General features: G+C 46.2%; 2 protein-coding genes across 4 annotated transcripts in view; one reads left to right on the top strand and one right to left on the bottom strand.

Moving 5' to 3' along the window:
- gzl (godzilla E3 ubiquitin protein ligase) overlaps window positions 1–4,104 on the top strand; it is a 58,964-nt gene extending 54,860 nt beyond the window's left edge. For both annotated transcript variants that reach the window (XM_050189412.3, XM_050189413.3), the window contains exon 9: window positions 308–4,104. In XM_050189412.3, the coding sequence (XP_050045369.1) occupies window positions 308–771 (464 nt within the window). In that variant the 3' untranslated portion in view covers window positions 772–4,104. The remainder of the gene's footprint in view (window positions 1–307) is intronic.
- Window positions 3,697–27,599, bottom strand: LOC129387724 (uncharacterized). Of its 2 annotated transcripts, XM_055077213.1 has the most exons (7): window positions 27,467–27,599; window positions 27,281–27,353; window positions 26,514–26,599; window positions 23,231–23,347; window positions 22,041–22,076; window positions 21,892–21,945; window positions 3,697–6,754 (listed from the first exon to the last, which is right to left on the bottom strand). In XM_055077213.1, the coding sequence occupies exons 1-7, from the start codon at window positions 27,539–27,541 to the stop codon at window positions 6,638–6,640; spliced, it is 558 nt and encodes a 185-aa protein (XP_054933188.1). In that variant the 5' UTR covers window positions 27,542–27,599; the 3' UTR covers window positions 3,697–6,637. The 2 variants fall into 2 exon arrangements, with proteins under 2 accessions (XP_054933188.1, XP_072142495.1); XM_072286394.1 differs by lacking the exons at window positions 21,892–21,945; window positions 22,041–22,076.

The following is a 27,599-nucleotide window of genomic DNA, read 5'->3' as shown; positions in this document are numbered from 1 at the left end:
TACTTTCTTTTCTATAAAAACTTACACCTTGAATTCAATAATTAAGAAAAGTTTGTTAATCCCATCTAGTTATTGATAGCTCAATTGTGAAAGAAAAGATCATCCAAGTACAGTACGCCACTGCTAACAGAAGACCATTGGTTGCATCCTCATATATCCTGTTATTTTATTTTTAAGGGCTTGGCTAATGTTAGCTGGGACGCCCTTTATCCTTAGTATGATGTCCAGTCATTCGGCGCTAGCTACTTCTGTCACAGCATTGAACTTTGGGTGAACAATTGAATCCTTTGTTCCTTGTGCCCTGCAGCATACCACTGCAAGTGCATCAAGCCATGGCTGCTGCACAACAGGCGTACTTGCCCCATCTGCAAGCGCAAGGTGATCCTTCCAGGCATGAACCCCAACTCTGACTCGGAAACCGAAGACGAAGGGGCCAATGCCACAGAGCGCACACCTCTGCTAGCGGGCTTTGGTGGTGGTGGTGGTGGAACTTTCGGTGGCGTGCCCCCGCTGTTACACCAGCCAACAGAGGCTGCGACCGTAGTGCGGGGCTCCTCTATCCGCCCTATTCTTCACACGGCCAGCTTCCACCAAGAAGACAGTGGCATGCCAACTAGTAGCTCGTGCCCAACACATGTGAGCACGGCGCACTCCCTAAATCGGGACGTGGACAGCAGCAGCATCAGCAGCGGTGCTGAAGATGAAGTGCAGGTCAGGCCTGGCCGTTCTGCAAGTGCACAAGGTGAAAGCCAGCACCACTTGCGGTTGTAGTGTATAAAGTGCAAGGATAGGAGTTGCCTTTTGCAGGCAGGGCAATTTCCGTGCTCCTCAGTAATTTTATACCTTCTGAAGTCTGCTTTTCTCACACAACAATAATTGTCTTCATTCCCGCGGGCGTTTTATCTGTCTGAAGGTCGGGCTAGTTGGTACAGTTGCTTGTTGGGGGTTCGAAGATGGTGCAGATGCAAGCTTGTTGTGTGCTCTAGTTGCTTGCGTTTGCGTCTTTCTTATGCCATAGTTTTGTGACAAGCATTACTATGTGTGCAGTGCTTTTCCTGCATTGAGGCTTAGATGATGATAGATAGATAGAATAAACTTTATTCTCCAACGGATAAGGTGACCTACCCACCCCCCGACAGCAATATTTATGAAAATACGGTATGCACCACGTGTATGATGGGAAGGAAGTGCAGTATTGAAATTACGTTGTTTGTTGTGGGACTAAAGTGCACTGCACAAGGTTTAAGATAATGACTGTAGGGAGCACGTACCATTCTCAAACGCCAACCTGGTAGTGTTACACTAATATGTGAGGTGCACATGTGTATAGCTGTCTGCGTATTCTTTTGTTTTACTGGACACGGAAAGAATCTTTTCTTTTTATCATGTTAACCATTTTTCAGTCATTCAGGCTGTGAGAATATGCGTGTGGCTTCCACAGCCAGCCCTTTAATTTTCCCCCAAATCCCATTCGGCACTTTTTCAAACTGCTGCACTGCTCTTGTTTGGTGGGAGTCTAGAGGTAATCTCATGAAGCAGTCTGTGTGTCCAAGTTATTAATCCTAGTTAGCCTTAGGAAATGGCAGGAGGCAGGTGTTCTGAATATCACTGTTAAAGCATTGCATAAGTAGGTACTTGCAGTATAATTAAGGTTAGCAACATCTTGCGACATTTCCATTTGTGTCTGTTTTCTCTTCTACGTCCTCGTGCTTGTTGCGCTATGAGAAAAACTTCACAATTTTCGTTTGGTTCATTCGTACTTGTAGCACACGACAGGCATTTCCTGCACTGAGTGGCGCATGCTAACATTGGACAATTACTGTCAGCGTATTTTTTTTTTTTTGCGAGGCAATGTTGCAAGGCACTAATGGGCGTGCAGGGCAATTACAGAAATGACATAGTGGAAGCCTCAGCCTGCAAGCTTATTAAGCCTGCTAGCATAAAGCTGTGTTAGGTGGTTAACATTGTAACTATCTTCCCACTGGAGTTGTGAACATGCATGGTGGGTAATGGACACCCATGATGTTGACTGGGGCTGTAGATAACTGATCTGTAACAATTGATGCCCTGTGTATGTGTGCGTCATGCTGCCTTTATTGTCGAAGCACCTGAAGTCTCTTAAGTTAGCAGATACTTCGCCGTACAAGAGCTTGCACTGTCTGCTTGGGTTGTGTGATCTGCAAGGGTTTCTACTGGTGGGTAAATTTGCCAAGGTTCTTTTGTTTGAACTGAACTGCGCGTTTGAGAAAAGAATGACACATTTCTAGTAGTATGTGATATATGGTGTAAATTGAGGCCATTGTTTTCGTGGCAACATTATGTGTGTATGATTGTACCATTTGTCATCTGTTTCCTTTCCGCTTTCAGTAGCTTGCACACTAATGATAGACACCAAAGTAATTAGTTTACTCCTGGTAGTTATGAGGTGATGGGGAATTTTGTTGCGAACTTGATCCTTGGTGCGCCATTTATAGCCTACTAGCATGTTTGCTGTGTGCGCTAGTATGGAAACTTGCACATTGTGAGCGGTGTTTTCATGCATTCATTCATAATTCATTGTCTGTATAGCTTGCCTTTTTGTGCAACTATCCAGAAGCCAGTTGTGTGATGCTTTTTAATGTATCGTGAAGCTATGATGGTGATGGTGGGAGCAAATATGTTGCCTAAGACACGTACTGTGCTGCCAGTAAATTTGTCATATGGGCATCTGTATCAATTCATTTAACTCTAGATTTTGCTTACAAAAAGCTGTAACAATGTTGACTTTGCAGCCGTTACGAGGTGCATCACATATTAGTAGCACCAGCACTGCATGTTGCTGGCAAGTGCAATTTTTACTCCTTGTGATCAGGGGCGTTTCGTTTTAACTTTGTTAATATTATATTTCTTTTTGTTTGTGTGTGGTTTTTTCGAAGCAACTGTGTAATCTGCAAAGTCTAAGCACTACTTTGCAGAATGTGATGTCCCTCCAACATTAGCGGCGTAACATTGCACACCTGTGCATATTTTGGAAAACTGACCGATGACCCTGTCATACCCTTTGGGAGTGTGTGTATATATACAGCTGTAACTTGCATAGACAGTGTGTAAGGAGAACTCTATCGAAGTACTGCATTTGCAACCTTTTCACATGCCACTTCAGTAATTGTGTTGTACCACTGTGCGAACTGCAATGCATGTTTTCCATTAGCACTTGTCCCAAGTGGCCTCTGCAGCCATAATGGTTCTCTGATGAATGCTGGGCAAATCAAGTGTTGATGAAGAGCTTAAAGGTATTGTTTAATGGCAGCTTGCTTGATTAATAATGCCAGAGCTCAAGGAAGTTCTTTTTCCCCCTGTCTTTTAAGTAGTATATTCAAACATAATAGTGTGATTTAGCCTGACGTATACTGCGGTGTGGGACACACAGACAGGAAAAGAAGCATTGCTGAAAATGTCTTTTGACAGACTGCATTCAATCAGGTGCGTTGTAAACATCCTTGTGTTACACATTTGAAGAAAAGAGCAGGTCAGCAGCTGCTTACAGTGTTGAGGATTTGGTTGGAACACATCGCCACGAGACAATACTAGAGCGCTTGTCCTGTATTCTTTCTCGTGTTTCGTTTGTATGTGCGCTGCCCAGGAATGGATAGGTTCCAACTCATCCGCTTTTCAGTCCTTCTGCAATACCAGAGATGCTGTCACCGTCTGTGTATCCTGCATCGTGTTGTGCCATTGGCTGATACTCTCCAATGAGTTCTTTTTTGTTCTTCATCTGCAGCCTTGTCCGACTACCTTCTTGTCTCTCGGAGTGTCTTGATTGACGGGCTGCATGTGAAGTGGTGCTGCATTGCTTTGTTAGTAGAGTAGACTCGGCTGTGTATAATGTGTGGTTTATGTAGTTCACACTCTTTTTTCTTCTGGTGGTGCTCCTTTACCGATATTGGCACTAGTCATTGTTCTTTCTGACAGGCCCTAAGCAGAAAAAAAGTGACGTTGATAAACTAGCTGTCCTCTTGGCTGATTAACAATGCATGGTATTTCTCTTGGGGTGCATTCTTGAAGCTTGAAACAAGTACCACAGTTGTTTTTTCAGAAGATGAAAATAAATGTTTATTTAAATTATTTTGTGTCTGTTGTCAGAATCTGGAAAGCAGAGAAAAAGGAATGACACAGTTAGTTGTCGCTATTGGTGCCTGCTGCTGTGTGGCAACCACATATTTTAGTCTTCTTTTTTGGGAGCCACGATAAAAAGCCTAGGCAATGGCATAAGACATCGTGGCTTTGCATTTGCATCCGCCACAGCTATCATGAGTATAGTGATGAACGTACCATCAGTGTAAATTGAAATGCAAACAAGTTAGAGAAAAATGAAATATATGTTCGCATTTTCACATTTGCCAGTGTCTGCGACACTATGATTAATTGTGGAGTCTTTAGCAACTTGCTATGGCTACCCTGCCACATTATGTTCTTGAGTAAACATGTGCAAGAGGTGTGACTTATTTGTATCAGTTCACATTGGCACATTAACATGGTGACAGTGCAGCTCTTTTTACAAAATTTATTTAATTTGCATTTTATTGTATATTAATAGTGCATTCATGTGGTATCAATCAGTGCAGTCCCTTTGTAGAGATGCTCAAAATTTTTATTACTTTAGCTGTAATTGTACTTGGCCTAACTTTATGCACTTTCAGTATAAAATGTAGGAGACAGCCTGTTGCTCAGCCGGTTGTCATCGATGTGGCTGACCACTGTATGCGGAAGTAGTGCTTAATCTTTGGTTCCGTTGCACGATAGTAAAAAGTAAGCGAAAAACCAACATCACACATTGACCTGTGCAATGCCTAAAGTATGAATAAGTAATGTGCCTGCCATTTTCTTTTAGCTCTTTCAGTTGCCACAATAAATCAACTTCCCATACAACAAGGTGCCCTTACACATTGCATGAACTTTGAAATGTGTGAAACATTTATTTGAATTTCTTGGCTGATGCCAGATCTGGGCATTTGAGTCTGCATAGACAGCAACTGTGCATGGACTGCTGCAGCTTCTACTATTGGGTCCATGTATACTCATTACTGAGCACATGTTTCTGTGTCTGTCATATATGTATATATGTCATATGGTCTGTGATACAAGAAATGTGTTAGCAATGAAAGCTTGACAGAGAGAGGGAGAAATTATTATACGTATGGGTACAGTCATGCTATGGCTATGGGAAACTCATTGGTTTGCTATAATGCAGCAGGCACTGCTATTGTTTGTAGCCTATGGTGAGTCACAACTGGCTAGATTCAAGAAAGTTTGTGCAGTGCTATTATGTGGTTGCAAGGATGTACACTTGGTTATTACTGGCACATCTTGCACACTTACGTTGTATGTTGCTCTGTGCTCAAAGGAAGCGTGTGGCAACTCGTGCCTTTCTTATGTTGCCATATCGTCTAACGTTGACCAGTTGCACGATTACGAAGTGAATATTTATGCCTGTACTGCTGTTACTGTTATTCCTGCAGACCTACTATCATTGTCTTTTAGATGCACCTGTATACATATTAACTGAAAATGTTATCTCACTTAGAGAATTAACTTGCATCACAACATGTTAACATCTGACAGCATACTTATAACAAACCAAGACAGACATTTCTCTGAGCTGCTGAGCATATCGCACTAGCTGCTAACAGCGACATACAATCTTTCAGCATTTTGTATGAAGGTTGTAACATGTAACCTTCATCTTACGCAAAGACTCATTGCACTTGTACTCATTGCACAGCAGTGGTGCTGTGCAGGCAGACTCTGTTGCGTCACGATGTGACGCAACCACATATACAAGCGACATTGTAAGAAAATGTAGCCACAAATTTACTTTGCTGTTCAAAGAAATACATTTGTGTGCCCGTAAAGAAATTGCAACCGTACCATGAGGTCAATGCTTTAACAAAGGTGTATTAGTGCTATGTTTAATATGCTGTCATCACTAGAGAGAATCAGTTCCATGCTGCCAGCATGAAATGCCGTGGCTGATATAACTATTTTTTTGCTGTCACGACAGCAAGTTGCAAGAGTGAATTTAGATAGAATTGGGCAGACTGGTTGCCATGTTGTTGCACTACCACGCTGTCGCCGTGCAGGCCTCAGGGCAACAAGTGAAATTTTCTGGCTAGCCAAAAAGCTGTGATGCGACAGCGACGAATCGCCCTCCATGACGGCAAAACCTGTCGCTCGTTGCTGTCACCCAAAAATCACGTGCATGTGCTTGGGCCTTCATTAGGTTGGTTCAACAAACAAAAGTGATCCTCATTGCTGAAGGTGTAAGAGTTCTAGTATGAATTACATGGCTATTAAAAACCTACTTAACCTCTTGGCTGTTAAATCCAGTATTTATATGTTTTGCAATTGACTAAAGCTTTTTCCTTTGCTTTGTTAATAGCATAACTGTGTCTGAACAGACCAATTGTTGCTAGGAACACTTACTTGGATCAAGCATGCACTATAACTCTTACACCTAAAATACATGGAAACCTCACTTCTTCCATCAGGTGCAAGCTTAGCATGGCAAATACAACTACTGTGACATTGCACAAAGCTTATAAATCCGTCATCTCTTGGTAATACTATCTACAACAGTGCACTGGAAGTGGCACAATTTCTACGTACTAGACACACTGGAAATGATACGGGAAGCTGCGACATCTACCGTTGTCATCCTGGCATCCTCCATGTACAGTCCCCTGTAGTAAAGATTGATCCTGTACGTCCCGTAGCCCTGTAATGGCAAAGGAAGTCGTTCAGTAAGTGCGTTGTGGCCGCGTTGTCTGAAGTGACAAAGAAAAGACTGCCGAGTCCACTTAGAGCAATTTCTCGATTAATATGAACAGCTTTTCCAAGGATGACTCAACATTTTGCCATTATCCTGCGGGTGCCATCCACTTATGACTAGCTCCAGTTTGATTAGAACAGAAGAAGTGAACCGCAGCAGAGCTTCGTTCTAACCACATCTGACAATCTACCAGTCTCAACAACCTTTGGTTTGCACATGACATTGTCCTGTTCAGCAACACTAGGGATAAACTGCAACAAATGATAAGGGCCTTAACTGAGAAAGTGTAAGAGTAGGGTTGAAGGTTAATATGGCAAAAGACAAAGGTAATATTCAATAGCCTGGCAAGGGAACAAAAATTCATCATCGCCAGTTAGCCTGTAGAGTCTGTGCAGGAGTAAGCGTATCTATAGTCGGATGCAACTTTAGAAAAAAGGGGAGGCCCCGCCCAGATGACCGAAACGCGACAGCCGATTGCCTCCGCGACTAAAATAGTCCCGCTCGAAAAATCGTGCTCCTGAAACGCGTAATTCTCGGTATAAATAAAGACTTTTGTACTTTGATGACTGGTTTAGTAGAGCTCTCATGTGCTACAGCACATGCCGGATAGCGACAGAAAAATAACCACGTGCCTTCTACAACGCTCCCCGACGTCTGCTCTTTAGCTTCATTGCAAGCGAAAAAAGTAGAAAGCAGCTCCGCATGGCTTTTGCGCGTATTTACATGTACACGGCGTATCTACTACTCGTTTTCCAAGCTTAAAATGAATCGGTTGCTATTGGAAAAGTACTTATATAAAACAATGCATTTATCGCAACCATTACAAACCTGGGGCGAGAATACGGTCGAGACAGGAAGGTACAAAAATGCTTCATTCATCGTTTTAAATAAATGCTCTTGGTTTTAAATAGCATGACAATCATATTTTTTTTTTGGTTTTGTGTTTTCACAATTTCACAGCACGCATTCTACAGCTTGCGCGTGCAGTGAGCACTGGTGGACAGCAACCAATTGATGGTGCTACACAACGCTCGAACACCGTCGCTAGACGCTCGGCTATCTCGCTGCTGACAATGATCGTTCACGCTTAGTTGACGGTGACAAATCTTTGCGTTGAAGGCTTCTTCTGCAAATATTTTCTGTTGAGACACTCGTAGGTTTGTTTCATGCGCGCACACTTTTCCGATTTCTCCTGAGAATGTTTTTGCTCCATCACTTCACCCCGTCCGACGAAAAATGCAGCGACACAGTACACGAACACATCCGCCGTTAACAGTAGGCACCAGTCTTTGGAAAACTTTTCTCGTTGTAACGTCACTCGGGAGCGAAATAAAACAACATGGAACAAACACGCAGGATGCGTGTTCGTAGCGGGATCCTGTTTTCAGGGAAAGCGTATAGCGCAGCGCCAGCGATGCTCGCTGCAGTGTTCCTTCGCCGGATCACGGCTCAGAATAAACGCACGCGGCCGCATCGTAAGCTCGTAGTAATATTTCCGGCATGATAGACCACCACAAACAGTTCTGGAATTCACTCTGATGAGGGGCTGAAGCACACAGCTGACGAGACCTCACCCAGTTCGAAGCGCGGGCGGCCATCTCCGTCGGCGGGCTCACCTAAAGCCCCTACATCCACGCGTCACCGCCGACCGGCGGTGGCGCGTGGATGGAGGGGCTTTAGGCTCACCGGCCGTCCGGCTGATGACGTTAGTCCAGAGTGCGCGTCCATTGGTGGGTGCTCGTTTGCCTCCGCCTCGGAGGAGTAAACGCCCCCTTTTTTCTAAAGTTGTATCCGACTAGGTCTGTTACACACAGGGCACTCTGATCATGAGAAGGAAATTTACATAAGAATAAAAATGGATTGGAGTAAATACGGCAGGCATTACCAAATTTTGACTAGGAGCTCACCACTGTCGTCAAAAGGAATAATACAATAATTGCATTCTACCAGAGCTAACGTATGGGGCAAAAACTTGGAAGCTCGAGAACAAGTTGAGGATCGCGCAACGAGCAATAAAACGAGAAATGTTAGGCGTAATGTTAAAAGACAGGAGGGGAGTGATGTGAATCAAAGCAGAAGGGGTATAGCCAATATTCTGGTTGACATTAAGAGAAAAAAAATTGCAGCACATCTAGTGAGTTGGAATCTACAATCAGTGAAGCTTTGGGCGAGTGGTTAAAAAGTCAAAACACGAGTGCACTCGTGCACACAAGCGCAGGTACACACAAATCATACCAAACCTTTTGTTAAAGGGTCCCTGAAACGGTTCGGACAAATTTTGTAGACGTGTAAAGTACAGCTGCAGCAAATCAACACAGTTTGTGTGAAGCATCTCGTATTAAGAGAGCTGCGGACGACTACAAGTTACCATCCTCTATAGCCATGCATTTTTTCTCCGACTGGTTTGCCGAGTGATTGGGGCTAAGCTCTGCTGTCACTGGTTCTGCGTCGTGATGGGACGTCGCATTGTCTACTTCCGTTTGTCTTGGAGCCAGTGCGTGAAGCCTCTCCGCCAGCCGCCTTGCAGTCAATCCCAAGCGAGAGCTATCAAAGCAGTGTGCATTGCGAGCATTCTGTCGCAGTGCCAAGCGTGTCTGGTATTCCGGTAACCACAGCTGAGCTGGGCGTTTCGACGGATGGGTGGAGGCATAAACTAAAGCCCCTCCATACTACTATTGCTGTGATAAAGGAGCTTTAGCGTAGTCGTACGTGAGTGGCCTGATCGGTCTGCACAGTCCAGTCACCTCGTGTGGAAGAGCTTAACCAACCATACGAAGAGCTACTATTGCTCTAACAAAGTGTAAAGCATTTTAAACATTTAGAAAGATCACGAGTTCGAGATTATGCTCCTGCCAAAAATTTACACTGCATCAGCAAAGTAGAATACACTTCGTTACTGCTGTATTGTTGTTTGATTGCGCTCTGTGCAACCAGGTGGCTGCACCGTGCGGACCGTTCTAAAGCCCCTCAATCTTTAGACCGTTCACGTTTGCGCCTCCGCTCATGCTGTGAAACGTCCAGGCCCAGTTCGCTTGCGCTTGCGTTTACCCGAATACCGGACACGCGAAAAAACTACTATGACAGTAATCCTCCGGTGTAGAGTGTAGAGTGATGGCCGTAAACGCACAAATCCTGGCGCCGATCGAAGACCGACAGTCCTATGCGCTGCAGCCACTCCACTCGCCTGCTGCCCTGCAGAGGGACACGATGTGGCAGCTTGACATATTGCCAGTCGATACGTTTGCAGCCGACAACGTAACAGGCGAACAGTGGTGCTCGCGAAAAGAAAGATCGAGACCAACACTAACCACGGAGCTCTCATCAACACAGCGTACGTTGTAATGCAAGCAGAAAACACTTGCTGTGCCCCGGAAGTCTTGAGTGTACGGATAAATTGACCTTGCGCATTCTCTTTCTGTTGCCTTCTTTGTCATAGAAACAATTTGACTAACGTTCCAACTATTACGAACAACATTTGTTCGCCATAAAGTTGAAAAAATTGTCGATTATGCGCCCTGGTCAGCCAATCGGACAACTCGCCCTTACTGGCGTCATATGGTCACCTCGCATCACCTGGTAAGGGAAGGCTGAAAACTCAGCCGAGTGGCGTGCTGCGATCGGTAGAGATGTGCATTTTTAAAACCTTATAATAAATTACACGCTTTACGCGGAACACTTCGATGCGTCAATTAATGACGAAAAGGATCTACCATAACGACTGATTACGTTTGTGCAATATCGTCAGAATCGTTTCAGAGTCCTTTAAGCGGAGCTGCTGATTACTAGCGAGTATACGACGGACGCCTTGAACGCATCATGGTTTCAGAGGCATGCATGCGCATACCTACGTAGCGTAATTCGAATCCATTATATACCCAAGAAGCGTTTACTTCTTCATTACCGTGTAGCCGCGAATGCACGAAGACTAGCTTTCTGGTTTAGTTTCTGTTTACTTTCTCCCGCACGGCCGGCGCCGCGGATGCGCGGAGGCGAGCGCCATATCGAGGTGCTGCAAGGAACCCAGCGGCGCGGGTGCTCCGCTGCGATTGGTTGGCCTATTCGGCAAGGGAACAGCCACGGCCAAGAAACCCGGCGAGGTTCGTAAAGAAAAGCTTCGCTTCTAAAATTAGAGATGGGCAGGCCATGCGATGCGTAGGGCAGATAACCGGTGGACCTTTAGAGTTATAGATTGGGTGCCAAGGGAATGGGCGCACAGTCGAGGACGGCAGAAAACTAGGTGGGGTGATGAAATTGGGAAATTCGCACGCGCAAGTTGGAATCAGCGATATCGAGCAAGACAGGAATTGGAGGTCGCTGGGAGAAGCCTTCGTCCTGTACTGGACATAAAAAGAAACTCGGTGCCCTTCCACTCTGTGATGAAGGATGACCAGCGAAGCTGTGTATGTGGGCTCCTTAATGGCGAACTGCACCTCCACCGCGAGTCGGCCCGGCATTGCACTATTTTCGGGATCGGCCCACGTACGGGGAGTGCTTAACGCCTGCTTCACCTCCGCCACGGGTAGGCCCGGCATTGCGCTATCTTCGGGATCGGCCCACGTATGGGAAGCTTTTTGCTTACAACGACATGAAAATTTCCTTGGACGGTAGAGGTATACAGCTTCGGTGTAAAAAATAGGCTGCTGCTGCTGCTGATGATGATACGAGCCGTGGGACTAGACTCGCAGCAGAATGCTACTCTCCCACGCGGCGGGCCAAAACACTAGTCGCTGGCCGGGGTGACATCTTTCCAAAATGGAGCTGACATGTGCGCACCGCCACATTGTCACGTTCCAGAAAAGCAATTAATGCAGCGCAAACCGCTATTACTGAAGATTATAGTTTATCAGCCTGAACGCCACTCGCCGCTGCAGCCCAGCATTCTATTTCCGGTAGCCACAGCGAACGGACGTGTAATCATGTACTCCCACGGAGCGGCTCTGGCGGGCGTTACCCGCGGAAACAAGCTCAACGATAGCGACGATAGCGACCATCAGACTGTTTTGGCGCTGCTGCCTACGGGTCTTGTCGCATGAAACACCGTGTTTTGACACGACGAGATCTGGACACGGCCCTAAAAGGTTGAAGGTTTTCGTGACGCGCTGCGCCCTCCTGGACTGCTGTCTGAAGTCGTCGCACTGGGGGCGTGCCAGACAAATAATGTCTGAGCGGTCACTATGTGCGGCGCCTATGCAACAAAGAGGCTGCAGGCTTTCAATAAGCTTGATGTGTAGGGGCGGCGCTGCCTAATCATCGATGCCAAGGACCAGATGGTGAACCTGCGGTTCCACTGGCTACTTCATGACGTCGAGGACGAGGATGTGCAGACGGCATTTGCGGCCGTTGGCGAGGTGCTAAAGGTGAGCCAGGAGCGCTGGCGCGTCGAAGGCGTCAGTGAAAAAAGCTCCACGACGAGGTCCGTGTTGTTGAACTTCAAGAGCGGTGTCGCCGTGGATGACTTGCCCTATCAGATCCGGGTCGCCGGCTAGCTGGCCCTCGTCGTCGCCCTTGGCTGGCCGATGCAGTGCTTGCGCTACAAAGAAAGCGGCTGCATACGCCGCCACTGCAACGTGTCCCGATGTTCACTCTGGAGACGTTTTGGGCATGCTAACGCAAAGTGTGAGTGGTCTTACGGCGCATCGGTTGGCCAGGATGAGAGTGACAAGATAGCAGAGCATGCCATGGACGTGGTTGAGGCCGAGGACGCGGCCAGGAGTACAGGTGACGTGGCTAATCTGCAGGAGGCGACAACCACAGTGGCACCTGCCGCGGAGGAGGAACATGGGCCGCCTAAACCAGCGGCTGAATCTTCGACGACACCGGTAACAGAAATGAAACACGCCGCGAAAGAGGTATATCTCCCTCAAGTTGCTGTGGTCGACACACCGACCGCCTGCCAAGACCAGACGGGGCCACCCATACACCGATTGATGGCGCGGCTGTCAAGTGACCGCTGGAGAAAGAACACCTCAAAGGCAGCCCAGAGGCAAGCAAGACGGACGGACCGCCCGCAAAGGCGCCCCTTGGGAGACGTTCCGGCTACAAGCCACTGTCCAACGTCCCGACAGAGCGGCTGGTCGGGGACAAACCGGCTCCGCAGCAAAACGACGCCGGGCAACCGGACAAGCACGGTGGCGTCTAGCGATGTGCTATAGACGTTGAAGGTAAGCACCATGCTTCAGGTTCCTCTCTAACACTGAAGGCGAACGATTGCTTCAAACCAGCGTTTGAGTTTCGCCACACTTAATGTGCGAAGACTGGCTGCTAAGAAAAAGCAGAGTCAGGTTGATCGGCTTTTGGCGGACCAGGACCTAGACTTCAGAAGAACTTCAGTTTGGCCTAGTTGGAGTTTACTGCATATCATAATGACCGCAAATAAAGACGGGGACAGCGGAAGAGAACACATAAACGACACGGGCGGTAACTTTCAACTGCTTTATTCACGGCAGCCCGTGGGTATATATAGACAAATAGAACAGGCGCAGAACGCAGCACACAAGAAAACTCATCATCCTAGCGGGGCAACCAATTATCAAAAATATCTAGTTCCGATTGAAACAACCTAATGGAAGTGTCACTAACACAGTCTTGGCCTTTCTTTTTTATGTGATAAGCCTGCATCAGTTCGCGTGCAGTCTGGTCCTGGCTATCCCCAGAATCTTTATCTCCTTAAAAAGAGGTGCTCAGTGACAGGCATTGCAGTGTGCAGGCAAGTGCGCCAATTCATCTTTCGTTAACTTTTGTTCGTGTTCCCTGGCTCGATCATTCAGGCACCGTCCTGTCTGCCCGATGTAGGATTGCCACACGCCAGGGGGATTTCGTACACCGCTCCTACATTGCATTTCGCATACGGCTTGGTATGGTTCTTGCCACAGCCTTGCCTTCCTTTAGGATCAAGAATACAAGAAGCGAAAGTGGAAGGGGCGGCGGAAACTGGAAGCACGGTGCTTTGTTTCATGTCTGAGTATTTTGTTGTTGTTAGCCATGCCATTGGAGCATCCGCTGTCTGCATTATTTTTGTTAAAAAGTTGCAACGCTTTGTGACACAAAATTATTTTTCATGTGCATCGGGTAGGATTGTGTGGTGCGGTTTTTCGTTGGGAGAGCGTGACTGGCGGCTCATTTGCGTTTATACGCCAAACGCGTATAACGACCGAGTCAATTTCTTTTCGGATATTGGGAAACATTCAACGGTCACGAAACAACTGTTACAGAGCGACAAAAATTGGATCGAACGACGAGAGCACAGCTTAAAAAAGAACTGCATGAAAGAACGAGCATGAAATTGCCGACGTTGCCGAATGTCTCGAAATGGAACGCGAGGTGCACTACACGCATTTTCAGGGTTCTCGTCATGCTCGCCTAGGCAGGTTTTACGTGTCCCTTCAAATCATACCTGGATTTAACTTTTACTGTGTACTACGCGTTTTTTTTTTCTGGAACCATTGCTTAGCCAAATGCAATGTAGGTGTAAAAAAAGTGTAGTTTTATCTGGGATCTATGGAAACTTCAGCAATGCTATTATGTGACGAGCCTTTTATCAATTTTGTGTCTGAAGCAATAAAATATGTTAAACTGGACGGTAACAATCAGATACGTGTAGATTGCGAACTACTCAAACAAAGCTTTAAAATAAAGGCAATCGAAAGAAGCAGCGTGTTAAAACACCGGGGATAGATGAGAGATAGCGCGCTGAAAGCAACGTTGCAGAAAATAACTGCGCTGGAAAGCGAAGAGCCTGGTCTGTTTAAAGATGACCTAATCAAGTTGGAACAGCTGAAGCAATTCGGGGAGAACCGCTATCGCGGGACACTCGTTCGAGCTAGAGCAGAAGCATGGGCCGTGGGTACTACTGGCTCGAAACAAATTGGAAAGGCACTCATCTTTCAATGTTTGCGAGAGCCACTGTGTGCAACTTGTTTTTAATAAGTACGATATGGTACGTCATGCAAGTGTTCTTTTGCTCTCGTATATATGTGCAAAAGATTCAGAGTTTTTGCTATGTTTATTTGGGCATCAGACTGGGAGAAATGTAGCCGTTTGAACTTGTCTAGAGAAGTAAAAGACAGGGGCATGGGCCTGTTACATTGTTTGTGAAGCAGTTAGTGAATGGTTTTTTTTTTCGAGGCGTCCGTGGGCCCTTTCTGCGCACAATGTGCCAGTTGCGACTGAGCAAGAATCTGTCGGCTTACGTGGTGTACAATTTAAGTATACCTGGTGCACTTCGAGGGTACCTAAAGGAAGTAGTTGACTGTGTCCGTTTTTTTTTCCATGCGCTTTTCTAATGGTTACCTTTTTTCGGTATCACGGAAGAAATCATACAGGGGCACACCTGACATGATTATACCGGTTCCTATGTAAAGAGCCATATACAGTGGAGGACAGGGACATGACATATTAAGGCGTGCTAGGAAAATGCAGGTGAGGTGCAGCCACGTACAATATCTCTTTTTCTTCAAGTTACACACCGGAACTTTGCCGGTACGGGTCTTTTTACAAGATAAGGGTATTTATTTCCCTTGGGGAGCAAACTGCCTTATATCTAAAGTGGAAACAATCGACCACGCTTTTTTTTTGCATTGTTGGGAAGGGGTTTATTTTTTTGGACATTCTTCAAAGAACACTACAGAAAGAGTTGCCCTTAAATCGAATAGGTATTATATTTTTAGCTGTAGAAAGTGAGGGCGGACTGCCTGTGGGCCTAATTATGCTAATGGGCTTCCACTGTTTATGGCGGGCTCGAATGGCCGGCTTTTTTTGTGAGCCCGACAGGCGGCCTGCATGTCTACTTTACCGGGATGGTGTTATAAGTTCATTGATGTGATTAAAGATTATGAATGCCCCCCCCCCAGATTGGCTGACGAGGATTGAGCCCCTCGCAACTTTACAGGAATATTAAACATGGCCAGCTACAATGTGGCTGACCGCACGATATGTATGCATGCAAGCTTGGACATGTGTTTATATGTATAACTATGTATCGCTTTCTTTGTAAGAGAAAACGATACCCTTTGTGTTTGCGATGTGAAAGTTCTGGCAATAATAATAATAATAATAATAATAATAATAATAATAATAATAATAATAATAATAATAATAATAATTTGACCGCCCTTCCACTACTGTGAAGAGCGGTGCAAGCGAAGCTCGGGATCCGCGGCTATTCGTTGTCGTAACGCCTCGGCTTCGCGCTCCCTCACGGCGAGGTCGGCACGTCGACGATGAACCCTATCTCGGGCGAGTTCCCGGCGGCGTTCATGAAACGCCGCCTGTGCTTCGGACGAACGCACGACGCGTGGCCCGCTCCCGCTGCCGTTCTTTCAACGCAGCCTGCTCTTCGGCAGAACGAACCAAACACGGCCTCCCCCGTCTGACTGCCGGGCCCGAACCAAAGGTGGCTTTGGCCCGAACTGACGGGAAACGGCGGGCGCGAGGCGAGCGAACGAACACGCGATTACACCCTTTCCCTCCTCCGGAGAAAGGGGACGTCTGTGATTGGCTCGCGCCTTGCTCTGTCTATTTCTTAATGCATATAGAACCCCGCTTTAAAGGGTGCGTATGATGAACCGGCAGCGGCCGAATTTTTTTTAATCGGCCACCGTGGTGGTCTCGAAACCAGGAGGTAGGTGGTTCGAATCTGCAGCACGACAAGCAATTTTTATTTTCGCGCGGCTTAGGTTTTTTTCGTACGGCGACACCAACACCGATGCCGACACAAGTGAGGCGATACAAGCTTCGCTTGAAAAGCCGCTTTATGGCGTTGTACTGCTGAGCCCGAGGTCGCGAATTCAAAATCCCGGCCGCGGGGGTCGTACCTCCGATGGGAATGTAATGCAAGAATGCTCGTGTACCTTGCATTGGTGCAGGTTAAAAAACCTCAGGTGGCTCAAATTATTCCCGAGTGGCGGGACTCAATAATAATGAGATCGCGGTTTTCGCACTAGGACTTCAGAATTTTATTTTTTCAGCCTGTACGCCGGTGCGTTCTTTTTTGTCTGTTCTGCAGCGTCTTCACACGCAGTCAAAGAAATAACTGCGTCGTTATGACTATACAAAGCATGGAGCTGCCTAAGTCGGAGGGCCTCGCCATGCGGTTTGCCCGGCGCTGTTCGTTTCCATGGATGGATGGATGTTATAAGGTTCCCCTGTGGAACGGGGCAGTGGGTTGCGCCACCAAGCTCTTACTATTATACTGCCAAATGTCCTACCTAGGTTAATGAAGAAAAAAAGAAAAAAGAAACCGCGATGAACTCCCACAACCAAATTTTCTGCAAAATAGAAGTGAGGCGTGCAGACAGGACACAAGAGCAGAGAAGTGGACAACACGAACGGTGTCAGAGAAAGGGACGTGGCAGGTCTGTGTCGCTAGTTACCTACAGAACTGCCTAGCTTCACTAGTTTTTTCAGACCCCCTTTTGCCTACGTAATTCTCCGCCTCACTTCTATTTTGCATAATGAATCCTTACCAACTAGCTCAGCTTTCTGTCGTTACAAATTTTCTGACCCCCTATTGTGAACTTTGCTTTTGCACGTCTCCGTTTTATGTCGTATCCCTACTTTTCTACCAATCTTCCAATCGCCTCTTACTAATCTCTATTGCGGACATGTTTATCTTTCCCCTGCTCTCGCTGAACCCAAGGGCTTCAGGGAGGCCAGTGGTGCCTAAATCGACCACTGGGCAGACGTCTTCACATTCCAATAAAACATGCTCTATCGTTTCCCTAGCTTTACTGCAGCAAGCACATGCTTCGTCTTCCTTATATCTCGCTTTGTAGGTGCGTGTTCTAAGGCATATTGATCTCGCTTCGAAAAGTAATGAGCTTCCCTTTCAATTATCGTAAATTGTTTCTTTCCTGATTTCGCTTTTTCCTCTTAAATAGATACTGATGGCAGGTTTCTTTTCCATCGCCACCACCCATGAGATTATTTCAGCCTCCCTGGCTGGCTTTCCGCTTGACGTTATTTGTTGCTGTATTGCTCACCCTACATGCCGCATACTTGTTGGTAAGCTTCCTAGTTATTTTCCTCCACTGTGAATCAATGTTTTTCTTGTACAGATACCTCAACACTCTCCCAGCCCATTTACTTTCTTCCATATTGCTCAGTTGTTCTTCATAATTAATTTTACTGTGAGCTTCCCTCACTTCAAAACTAGTCCAGCCCATATCACCCTGCACAGCTTCATTTGTAGTCTTCCCGTGAGCGCCCAATGCGAGGTGTCCCACTGACCTTTGCTTCCCATCGAGTCTTGATTGTACCCCTGATTTCAAGCAAACAACCGCATTTCCAAAAGTAAGTCCTGGAACCATTACACCTTTCCGCATACCCCGGAGCACCTCGTACCTGTTGTATCCACATAGCGCTCTGTGCTTCTTTATGGCTGCATTTCTCTTCCCCTTTACTATTATTGTTTTTTCCTGTGTTTCCATATATCTATTGCCTTCGTTTATCCATATACAAAGATATTTGTATTCTTTTACCCGAGGTACTTCCTGGCCCTGTACTGTCACTGTCTGTTCACTGTTTTCATTGAATGCCATAACACCTGATTTTCTAACACTAAATTTCAAACGCAAATTCTCGCCTTCCTGTCCACAAATATTAGCCACACGTTGGAAATTTGCTTGTTAGTTAGTAACACAATGTCGTCCGCATAAAATAAACGTGGAAGCTGCTGCTCTACTACTGTACCCGCCTGTTTGTATGAAAGATTAAACCCGATATTACTTCCTTCTAGCGCCATCTCTACCCTCACCATGTACATAATAAACATAAGTGGGGATAAAAGGTACCCCTGCCTCAGTCCCTTGTTGATATCAACTTTCTCCTCGCTCTTCATCCCTTCCCATTCATCGCAGACTGTATTTTCTAGGTAAATCTCTCTCAAAAGCTGTAGACAATTGTCACCTATAAGCTTTCCCCTTCCAGAATATCCCACAAAATGTTGCGGTTTACGTTGTCATACGCTCCTGTAATGTCTAAAAAGGCCACGTATAACGGTATGCTTCCTACTCTTGATATTTCAATACACTAAGAGCAAATAAGTTCAAATAAGAACAAAAATAGGAACAAAAAATTAAGCCCGCCCCCTTGTGGACAAAGCGGGGTGATAACAGGCCTGACGCAAACGGCTCAATTCGTGGTAGAGTTGTGCGTGGCTTGTCGCAAACGAATAATCACGTATTGTTAGCTAGAAAGGTGGGCAATTATGATATTTTTATTTCGAATAGAAATCGAATGCGAATATTAAGTATCGAATATAGAATCGAACATTGAATAGTCAAATGCTGGCGCTTATATATACAGCTGGGATATTTATTTAGGCATAATTAAGTACCACGTTTTTACCAACTAGTAAAAAAATATATATATAGGCCACCAATGATCAGGAACACTTTGGATCAGCTTTAAACACAAGCTAACTATTTTCAAGCTGCACGAATAGGCTCACATCCTTTGCGCCTGGTTGCGAACGAGCTAAGAGTGAATTACTGTTTTATGAGTAGCTTTCCAAGAACGTTAAATAAATGGTAGCGAAAAAATTGGAAATTGTGCAGAAAATAAGTAAATGAGCTGCTGAAGGACTTGTGTGCCGCAAGCACAGGTCAGCGTCTCCTCTATTTTTTTTTTTCAATGCCAGCCAGATGCGGCCGATCCGACCGTTCACCACCCTCTCTTATCGTCCTTTCCTACTCTCCTCCGTCGGCCAGCATTTGCGCAGTTGGCTTGCGCCTGCTTTACGATGGTGGGGAGAGCACCATAGAGTTCCTCACTATATTACCTAGAGGGAAATCTGGCGCTGCTGCGCTGTGGTATGCATGGGAATGTCGGCATATTGTGACTTCGGATTGGCATCTTTCTTGGCGAGTGAGGACACTTTGAAGACGCGCCTGGTAAGCACTGTTCCGTCTGTCACAATGATTCATTTTCTACTAAACAGGACGTAAAAAGCTGTTTTAGCTTTATTATTACGCAAAAACATATTTTGTTTAACTATGAGGACTTGTAATTGCGTGTAGAATTATATGATACGTAAAAAGTATCAGCGGGCCGCCAAAGTTGGAGGACAGACGACAAGATTCGCGCTAGCTTTGAAACAGTTTGTCATCTGTTCTTGCTTTTCTTCGCTTGGTCATGCATTGCAGGTGAGTAAAGATGTAGTATGCGTGAATTTAAACATTTTATGAAGATTTTACTTTAAGAACGCATTATTTGTGTAGCCATATTCACGTTTTAGACGAAGCCTCTTACAACACCAGCCAACACGAGCCTCGCAGACACATATACTATAGTGCCTAGAATAGCGTCATTCCCATGACGACACGGCGCCGCTTAAGAAACTCCCATAGACGGTGGCGCCAGATTTCCCTCTAGGTGTTATACATAGTATGCACGTGACGTCACATCCGCTGCTGTCGTCTGCTTCCGCCATATTGGGGTACCTTATCAACAGGCGCGCGCATAGGCCTATAGGTTCCCCAAGATGGCGCTGCTGTAAACCGGAAGTCGCGGAGTATCGTTGAATGACGTACGTGCATACTATGTATAATGAGAAATTCTATGGAGAGCACCATCTGGGTGGCGCCTCCCGACGGAAGTCTGAGGAAGACTTACAGACGCGTGATAACCTGAATTACGCGGGTCTCGTGTATAGCAACATATTTAGACATTAGAGGCACGGACGCCTAGCAGTTCTTTATTTTTTAATCTTTCGGTAAGGAAACGACAGCAGATAAAGCTGGGGAGCTAAATAAAAAAAAAACAGTGAACACTGTTACGATGGTGTCGTCGTATACAGTAACGAAATGCGAACCGCAGGAATAGCGCCTACATCGAAAAAATCTTCATTCAATGGTATACAGCTTGCACCTTACGAGGAAACGTCGAAAAAGATCACGCACGAGGGCTTCCGAAAACAATGACGCATGCAGATTTCACGTCAATGACAACGAAAAAAAGAAACGCATATAACATCTGGGCCAGCTTACTTCAAGCTTAAATTTTGACTAGAAGGATGAAATGCGAGTGGCGTAAAATTATTCGATGACCTTTTGCGTAACTACACAGTTTTTAAGCTTTGATAGTTGCAATCAGTTGCATTTATAAAACGTAACTGCAATTTTAATCGCTTTCTTTAACGTTTACGAGTAGTATGCGCGAGAGCTGGCTGCCGAAAAATAGGGGTAATTGCAGTTCTTTGCTAATAAGCTGCAGTATGTTCCACATCCCGGGCTCTGACCTTTATTTACGAGGAGGAAAGTTGGAACCCACTCGGCATATACAGCACACTGCTGCCAATTAGCTCCTCTGCGGTTTCTTCCAAGCAAATTTCCTATAGTTGAAAACAGAAAAGCGCCGAGTCCAGACTCCAACCCGACTCTCGTCACAATTTGGAGTTCTGGGGAGGAGAGAGTTGTGGTTCTGTACTACCTCCACTGCAGTGCTAACAAAACTGTTTATGGGAACCCGTGTTTAAGTTCACTTAACGCGATCGTTCACGTACTCCGCGGCAAAGTAAATATAGGCTCTGCGTGGTAACAAGCTGACTGAACATGTGCTCCATACGACGAGTGGACTCTCTTCCGACGGAGTACCGTATTTCTTCGATTCTAACGCCCACCCGATTCTTGACGGCCAGAAATGGAAAATGCAATTCCATGGATATGAGCTCACAGTTCCTGCAGCTTCAGGGACGTCTGGATTGGATTCGATTGAATGACAGCAATTTTTAGCGGCCATAACGAAGTTCGGCGCCTGCAGTGCGAAAAAACACGATCTGAGACACCTTTAATTCTTGTGAGGTCGCTGGAGCTGCTACTCATACACCAAGCTGTAGGTAGTGTCCAATGCATGAAAGAGCAGTTACCCTCGATCCCCGCTCCTGCATATTATATATAGGTGCTCGCATATATACATATATATATACATATATATATATATATATATATATATATATAATCTCCGATCGTGGTCCCATTTTTGTTAAGCACAACCATATAAAACCGATTACCTGTTAGTTTACTTAATATGGTCGTGTATATCAGAGCACTCGGACGAAGTGGTCTACGATGTATCGCGCAACTTACCATTAGTAGGGCAAGAGAGAGGTACAGCGTACAGGTTAGCGTTTCTTCGTACCCCTGGATAGAGAACATTGTGCGATGCTCGAAAACGCAATACGCTAGTGATACCGAAAGTCAAGAAAGGGACGAAAAGAAGCGCAAAGATAACTTACAACGCTTGAGAGGCCTTCATTGCTGAAGATGTGATCCTGAAAGTTGTTTTTAATTTTGGTATACATCGCTATCGACCCTTCCAAAATCGTTTCTATAAAATCTACTGCTACAGTACCTGTCTAGAATTCGATTAGCGAAATTTTGAGTGTCGTAGATAATAACCGGGAACATGGAACGGAAAAGTGGGCGGCGTGAAAGACCACACAAGCTGAGATCGATGTTGCTTTCAAATAAAGTGCTAAAGTGGTAAAAATTCCATATTTTACATGGGAGCGGTTCGAGTTAAGAGACGCTGCGAACGTACGCGAGGGCGAATCAGAAAGTCTGCGCCCCTATTTTTTTTAGCCATATTACCGCTGTGAATGCGAAGTTATCATATCCATTCCCAGTGGTGGACCTTTCTTAGACCGGACCGGCCTTGTCTGCTGGTATCTTCGCGGCACGGCGCTGCTGTCAGTCGTTGAGGATGTCGGTCGTGCTTCACACGTCTACGGCGTACGAGCAACGAAGTGTGATTCGTTTTCTATGGAGCAAGGGACGGATGCCCATCGAAATCCACAGGAAAATGCAGTCCACGCATGGGGAAAGGTGTCTTGCTTTGAGAAGTGTGAGGAAGTGGTGTTGTGAATGCGCAAAAGGCCGTGAAGACTTGTATGACAATGAGCGTTCGGTGAGGCCGCGTGCGTTGCTGACTGACGACAGGGGCATCTCAAAATTTAGTGCTGCTGTTCAACAAATGTCTGAACCGGTGTGGGGACTATGTGGAAAAATAGTGTAAGGTACGTAGAATAGTACGTATATTTGTAATGACCTGTATGCGTCTTGTTTTGGCTAATAAAAAATAGCGGCAAAGACTTTGATTCGCCTTTATATTTAAAGAACGACACATGCTGCTACCTACGTTGCTTAATCTGATGATTGCGAGTATCGTAGACGACGATGAAGCGTGCTTTTCAACATGCTTAAGCCTTCATTATTATCGACGCTCAATTTTACGCTATTCGTATGGGATAAGCTTGCTGATACTCCAGTAATTTTAGAATGCGACGTAATAACAATTCACGTAGAATGAGTCGCGCATTGCTCGCTGCTACAGATATGTATATTTTCTGTGGAGTGTATGCCTATACGCTAAGAGGGATGTAAATTAGCTGGTTCGAGTGTTAGCGTACACTCAATTTGTACTCACTATCAGCTGGCGGAGTTGTTGGTAGACATGAGGGAAGAACGTTGCGCCGTGCACGATGTCGAAGATGGCACCGGTCCCTTTCCAGACAACGTTCACGATTATGAGAGCCTTCATGCTCTGCGAAATAATAACCGCACATTATTTACGAAAGAGTCGCACAGTTTTTCTGTCAGCTGCGTTGTGTACCGCACAAGAAATGATAAGTGAAATGCGCCAACGGAGGCGGTTTCGCGAAACCAAAATGTGCGTTCTAGGCTCCAGAGAAGTCACTGGGCATGTCAGCCGACCATGTTACTAAAACTGGCAGAAAGGCTTGTCCACTGTCCGCACTGTGCACCGCTGATTCTCCCGCTCAGCCAAGGGCCTAGCCATAGGGGAGGGGAGGGGCAGGGACAGGGCACGTCGGGCCCAGTGAAAACAATTCGTCCATAGGACATCCGAATCTTGTCCCAATTTCCATGCACCATTTCGGGGACAAATAGAACATCCGCCGGACGTCCAGTTTCGGATATCCTAATACGGATGTCCCGAGGATATCGCACATGGACCTGTTTCGGATATATTACCACGGATGATCCCACATGAACATTTTTTTGACATGCACGGTGAATGTGTGTCCCCCAAAAAGTGAGGCCTAATTGTCTTTGAGTTTCCTCGTAACAGCATTGTTTTCTCGAATGTTCGAATTATAATCCGAAGCTGTCATGTCTGCAGCTCGTGCGCGCGCACACTTCACGAATATTCTGACGCAATTTACTATGAAAACTTCAATTAGCTCCTTAAGTCACTTGCGCTTGGCGGGATGTATAGAATAATGAGGAGTACGCTGCGCTTCCGTACAATTGCGTATGCGCCTAACGCATGCAGAAAGTGTGTCTGTTCTTGATGTGTGGGCGCTCTGCCCGTTGCATCTCCTACACAGCGTGTGCTTCGACTGTAATAGACATAAATGCAAAAGGCCCTGGCCAATGTCCGTGAAATGTACGCAGCATGTCCCCATGATGTCCCTCGCGGACATGCAAGGGATGTCCACAGGACGCAGTAAGTGCGGCCGAATGTTCATGTGAGGGACGCTAGCTGGATGTATTCGGCACACCCTCGGAATATCCATGTCCTGGCGGTGGATGTCCATAAGATATCCATAGGACGTCACTGTTATCACTGGGGTACTATGTGCAGAGCGGAGGAGGAGGAGGTGGTGCGCATTGAGACACCCCAGCACGTACACCATCCTTTCCCGAAATTTCTGCGTACCAGAGATGCGTGACATAAAACGTCGTGCAACAACACCCGACTGCCCCGCACCCATTTCCTGGTCAAGTGGGACCACTCCCCCCCCCCTCCCCCCTATCCGGAAAAAAATTCCTGGCTACGTCACTGCGCTGAATGGTAGCGTCGCTGAAAGATCAGCAGTGGGCAAGCCTTCCTCTTTTCTTGAGGCCCGGATAGCGGTTCTCGTTTCCGATTGGCTGAAGCGATACGCTGCCTTCGTGGCGCTGTACGGAGTTGCTGAGACTGAGTGCACTCCGACCCATTTATAGCTCTCTCTTACAAAACGTCAGCGATAAGTAGTATAATTAAGAGTTAGATTATTGTGCTCGAGGCTCGCTGGTGCGCAAGAGTTGTGGTATATATATATATATATATATACATGCACAGCGGCGTTAAGGTTATAATAGAATACCGCTGCTATGCATACAAATGAGCTGCAGAGTGTGACGTCACGAAAATGCGTCCGCGCTTCCTCAGATTTCAGAAAAATTCTACTGGTGTGAATTTCTTCGAAAGAAAACTTTAATACTTCAGGACAAGTCTTCAAAAATCATTTCGCTAATATTATTGCGTGACACAGCCACAGGGCTTCATTAATCAAGTTTTTTAAAAGTTCATTCTTGTCGCATATGTGTCCCGGTTCTTTTTTCTCTTTATTTCATTAGCCTTCATGTTTACTTGAATTGATTTTTCTTCTTTGTGTATTGATCTTATAGTTTTCCTTGTTGCTACGGTTTATGTGTAATTTTCATCTTTCACTTTATTCAGCTGGATCCTATGCATGCCAGGCATATGGGTAGACTAATTCCTCCAGCTTTCATTAGTGCCTCTGTCTTCGTTTGCAAATATACGGTTTATCTGTAATAGAAAGTCTAACAATATAATAGCCTGTGTGCTACACGACGAGACAGCGCTGTGTAAGTGTTGGCGCTTTTAACGAATTTGTTGTTTAATCCCCGCGGACAACCGTACACTGCGTTGGACCTTCCGCCAGCAGATCGCCCGAAATGAACGGGCTTGTGACGCGAATGATTAGAATGCACTGCAAGGGTAGCAGCATTCGTCGAACAGAGAGACCACTCCCAATAAAGCCATAGGACGACTTGCTTGCAACAAGGGGAACATGCATAAATAAGCAAATCGCGAGAAGTCAGTCAGAGACGTCGATTCCAACATGGCGCGCGTACTTTGTCGTTGTTCGCTAATTGGCCTGCTATACTAGCGGACACCTTTCTGGGGCTATGAAGGGAAACCTGCGGGGGCGGAGCTTCTGAACATGTGTTACCACGCCAAGTAGTCCGCCAGCGTTTGACAAGTGATTTCGGTTGCTATAGAACAGACGCTGAATCGACGCAGCTTCTACGTGCGACGGTATCGCCTTTGCCCAGATGCGGAAGGGAAAAGCCGCAAAATACGTGAACTTTTACTGTCAGTGGTGTGTTTTGTCTTATTTAATTGCTGCTAATAAGTTGCTTGTTTCCTCTTGCCCAGCTTAAACTAACGTGGGTGAAAACAAGGGACTCTTTTCAGAAGAGCTGTCACTTGTGTGCGCTTTGCCTCCGTCTATAGCTTTCCCTTCATAGCCACGGAAAGTTGCACGCGAGTATAGACAGAACGATTTTGAGCTTACAAACTTTTCCGAGAGCGTTAGGAAAAAAACCCGCCGTGGTTACTCAGTGGCTATGGTGTTGGGCTGCTGAGCACGAGGTCGCGGGATCGAATCCCGGCCACGGCGGCCGCATTTCGATGGGGGCGAAATGCGAAAACACCCGTGTACTTAGATTTAGGTGCACGTTAAAGACCCCCAGGTGGTCCAAATTTCCGGAGTCCCCCACTACGGCGTGCCTCATAATCAGAAAGTGGTTTTGGCACCTAAAACCCCATAATTTAATTTTTTTAAGCGTTAGGAAATGCATAGCTGGAGGCCATGCGAAAATGTAGCTCGCCGTTACGAAGTGCACGTGGAGTGTGTTTAGAGGTCCTTGACAAGCGACATTTTAGTGGCACTTACGAAGTACACGCCGATGAGGAGGCCCAGGTCAGTCACTACGCCCGCGAGGAAGCGGACCACGAGAGTTATCACGTACAGGAGGAGCGCTGTGTAAGAGAGGATGCTTCAGTACGTCGGTTCGTGTCCTTTTCGTTATGCGGAGTGCTTTTTTTTTTTCCTCAAGTCACTGCTACTCACCGTTAGAAAGCGCCAGATTGTTATTTTGACAAAAACGACAGGGAACGAGGTGAGGCTGACCTTTTACAATCAGCTAGTATATGTAAAGAAATTAAACAAAAATTATGCGAATTCATTATAACAACAGTGCGAATTGGACAACGCGTTTGACGCTTCCAGAGTCGATGCGTGGACACACCGCGGAGCTGCCTTGCAGGGCGCCCGCTGCATACGCAAGACAACGACGATGACCAAATCGTGCCCTCTCTTACGTATCGGGACGGAGACCCGACCCAGCGCGGTGGTTCACTGCCTACAACATTGTGCTGCTGAGATTGAGGTCGCGAGCTCGCATCCCGGCAGCGGCGGCGGCGGCGGTCGCATTCCGACGGACGCGGAATGTGCTGAACGAGAGCTCTTGTCCGACGAACTTTTAAGGTGCACGTTACACAACCTCAGACGACGAAAATTGACCCCTGCCCATCCCCTTTACGGCGTGTCTCATGGCCCAGGCTACGGGACGGTTAAATCACGTCATTCGGTGACATCAACTGCACATATCCTATATATATATAATGTAAATTTCCTGCTCTCAATTTTGGTTTACTTACGCTGCTGTTCGATGTCGAATTCCAGGAGCACCTTGTCTTTCAGCGTGAAGAACAGGAGAATGGAATTTATGAGCTGAAAGAGGAGGTGCGTGAATTTGTAGTTTGGGCAAACCGCGAGGTTCGGCACGAACGATGCGCTGCTCGCGGCGTGTGTCTCTGTTCGTTTCTGACAGGCATTATACTTACCAGGCATTGCAGAGAAAAGATGGCGATGCTCAGCTTTGTCTGGAGCTTCAGCCAGGCGATCCCGGATCGAAACATTGTTTCGAGCACTGCAGCTGGGGAGCTTTGGTTTGCTTTGGTTTAGTGCCTATGGATA

This window comes from Dermacentor andersoni, chromosome 2 (genome assembly GCF_023375885.2).
Source record: "Dermacentor andersoni chromosome 2, qqDerAnde1_hic_scaffold, whole genome shotgun sequence".
Lineage (NCBI taxonomy): Eukaryota > Metazoa > Arthropoda > Arachnida > Ixodida > Ixodidae > Dermacentor > Dermacentor andersoni.
Note: the sequence above shows the minus strand (reverse complement) of the source record. Positions and strands in the feature narration are given on the sequence as shown.